We start from the raw sequence: 2,470 nt of genomic DNA, 5'->3' as shown, positions 1-2,470 counted from the left end.
TCCCGGGGCTGGCGAGTGGGGCGGAGACTGCGCTACAAGTTACGGTGCGCATAGCGGCAAAAATACCACTATAAAATCGCTCCGCAGCCGCTTTTTTTTGCGGAGTGATTCCGGTATTGAACAAGCTGAATATATCCAATCGAGAGAAGATGTTTGAAGGAGACCAGATATATAAAGTCAGGTGGATAGAAATAGAAATGGATTTCGGGCAAGAGTAATAAAGAAATGATAAGAGAAAGTCCTGAGGCGAGGACTGGCGAGGAAGGAGAGGCAATGGGAGAAAGAGGATGGGGCGAGAAGAGAGAACCCCTTTGGACATATCCCTGTATATGTACAAAGGGTTTCTCGGTCTCGAAACTGTACATATGATATTTGTGAGATCCTTCGAGTCGGAGAAATGTCATTAGATGTCCATCGAATGACATCTATCTCACGGTACCAATCGTCAAAAAAGGGTTTTTTAGGTTTTTGCCCGATTTGGGTTAAATCTCGACGCAACACATTTGTGAGAAAAGTTACGGATGATTCTCATGACAACAGCTGTAAAAGACAGCTCAAAATGAAATTTAAGAACAATTCCACAATACATTTCGTAACTTTATACTTTCTTTCTTTCTTTTTACTTCTCAACCAACCACTTCAACACACAAAACACATTGTATCATGAACTCATCATTCACTTCTCATCCAATCACCAAAATATTCAATCAAGAACAGCCCATTAACTTAAGAACACTTCAAGGATTATTATCAAATCATGTTAAGCCTATTCTTTCTTCATCCTCAAAACAAACCACAATCTTAGTTCAATTCATTTCAGAGAAGGAATCGTGTAGACTTACTTCTTCAAGAGCTTGTAAAACAATGTATCTTTGTTTGTTATCTCCTTGCATCAATTGGAAAATCACAGGTAAAAAGCTATTTGAACTGCCGGCCGCGATATTACCTATTTATATAGACACGAGTATTCTCCAAGTGAGATCAGCTACTATATATAGAGAAAGAAATGTACCGGTAAGAAAGTCTTACCAATTGCAAAAGCAGTTGCATTTGAACAACAAAACTGACACGACTCTACCTAATTCACCTAAGCAAAGTTAACTCAAATAACTCAACTTTTTCATCATTCAGATCATTTCGTGAAGAATTGGAACATTTAGTAGATTCCAGCCAAAGGATCCTGCAAATCACTGTACCAATGCAGCATGAATAAGTTTGATAAGATTGAAGTCCAGTGGCATGATTTCCATTACTTCCACTACCAGTATTAGGATTGAAATTCACACTACTTTTAGCTTGAGATAATGCGATTGAAGTATCAACTGTACTGACTAATGCATTGCGTAAGTTAGATGCATTATCTATCCTGATTGAATAATTTATGTAAAGAGTGTAACAAGTCCTTCTATAAAGCTAATGATTTCATGATAAGGTAACCAGGTGCCTTAATAGCATATCTATCAGTAGATGTCAAATCAGATGCCACAGGGAAACTCAATCCCAAAGTCTTAAAGGTAAGAGGTAATAAATGGGGATCAGAACTGTTGATGAGTGGATGTAAATAATACACTAATGAATGAATCGTATCCAGTCGTAGTTTACCAGGATCACATTGAAGGAGTGCATCCAAACATTCAAAACAGGAGATTTTCAAAGCTCGATTCTTTCTTCGCAAAAAGGCAGCTGTAAGAGGTAAGATATCTTGAATCCATTGATCAAATGCTTCTCCTTTAGGAACAGAAGATCTAGCAATATTTGTCACTACTTTCAAAGCGCTAGTCCGGGGGATCTCATTTTCAAGACGTTGAGTCAACATTGGTAAAGAGTTTCGGAAGTCGTTCTCAAATTGATTGGCAGTATGTGAAATCAAGGATTCTAAATAGATAGCTGTTTGTTCTTTTACGTCTTGATCAGCGCTAGATGAAGTTAAAAGAGAGGGGATGTGAGAGCCAACGGCTTAAGAATTTTAACCAAGAGGAAGGCGACAATGAAGGCTCCACTAGCAATACGGTGATACTTATCAAACTGTTGCCAATCTGGATATGCGACCCTTAGCATTTTGTGTTACAAACCTGTCAGAGCAGGGATGATTATGGTTCAGAACAGATCTAATGAACCTAAATCAAAATCCCACGAATTGAGTACTCACCTTTCACCCAAGAATCTAATAGAATATCTTGGATCAGTTTATTTCCATCACAATAATAAAGAAAGGAACAAGATATGAATGAAACATGATTGAAAACTAAATACCTGTCAGAGCAGGGATGATTATGGTTCAGAACAGATCTAATGAACCTAAATCAAAATCCCACAAATTGAGTACTCACCTTTCACCCAAGAATGTAATAGAATATCTTGGATGAAGAAGGAGACTTGCTTCGCTGCTCTTCCAGGTTTAACTTTAATACCAGTTGAAAACAATGATTAAGTTAATAACGATGACAATCAGTTGTAAACATAACATAAA

General features: G+C 37.6%; 1 protein-coding gene across 1 annotated transcript; it reads right to left on the bottom strand.

Moving 5' to 3' along the window:
- Positions 1–755: 755 nt before the first annotated feature.
- Positions 756–1,816, bottom strand: MELLADRAFT_114630 (uncharacterized protein; the record flags this gene model as incomplete). Its single annotated transcript, XM_007419613.1, has 5 exons — positions 756–782; positions 843–918; positions 1,069–1,087; positions 1,197–1,361; positions 1,438–1,816. 5 exons carry the CDS (start codon positions 1,814–1,816, stop codon positions 756–758), a joined length of 666 nt encoding a protein of 221 aa, XP_007419675.1.
- Positions 1,817–2,470: the final 654 nt, after the last annotated feature.

Source organism: Melampsora larici-populina, assembly GCF_000204055.1.
Source record: "Melampsora larici-populina 98AG31 unplaced genomic scaffold MELLAscaffold_289, whole genome shotgun sequence".
Taxonomy (NCBI): Eukaryota; Fungi; Basidiomycota; class Pucciniomycetes; order Pucciniales; family Melampsoraceae; genus Melampsora; species Melampsora laricis-populina.
This window is presented reverse-complemented; position numbering and strand designations above follow the sequence as displayed.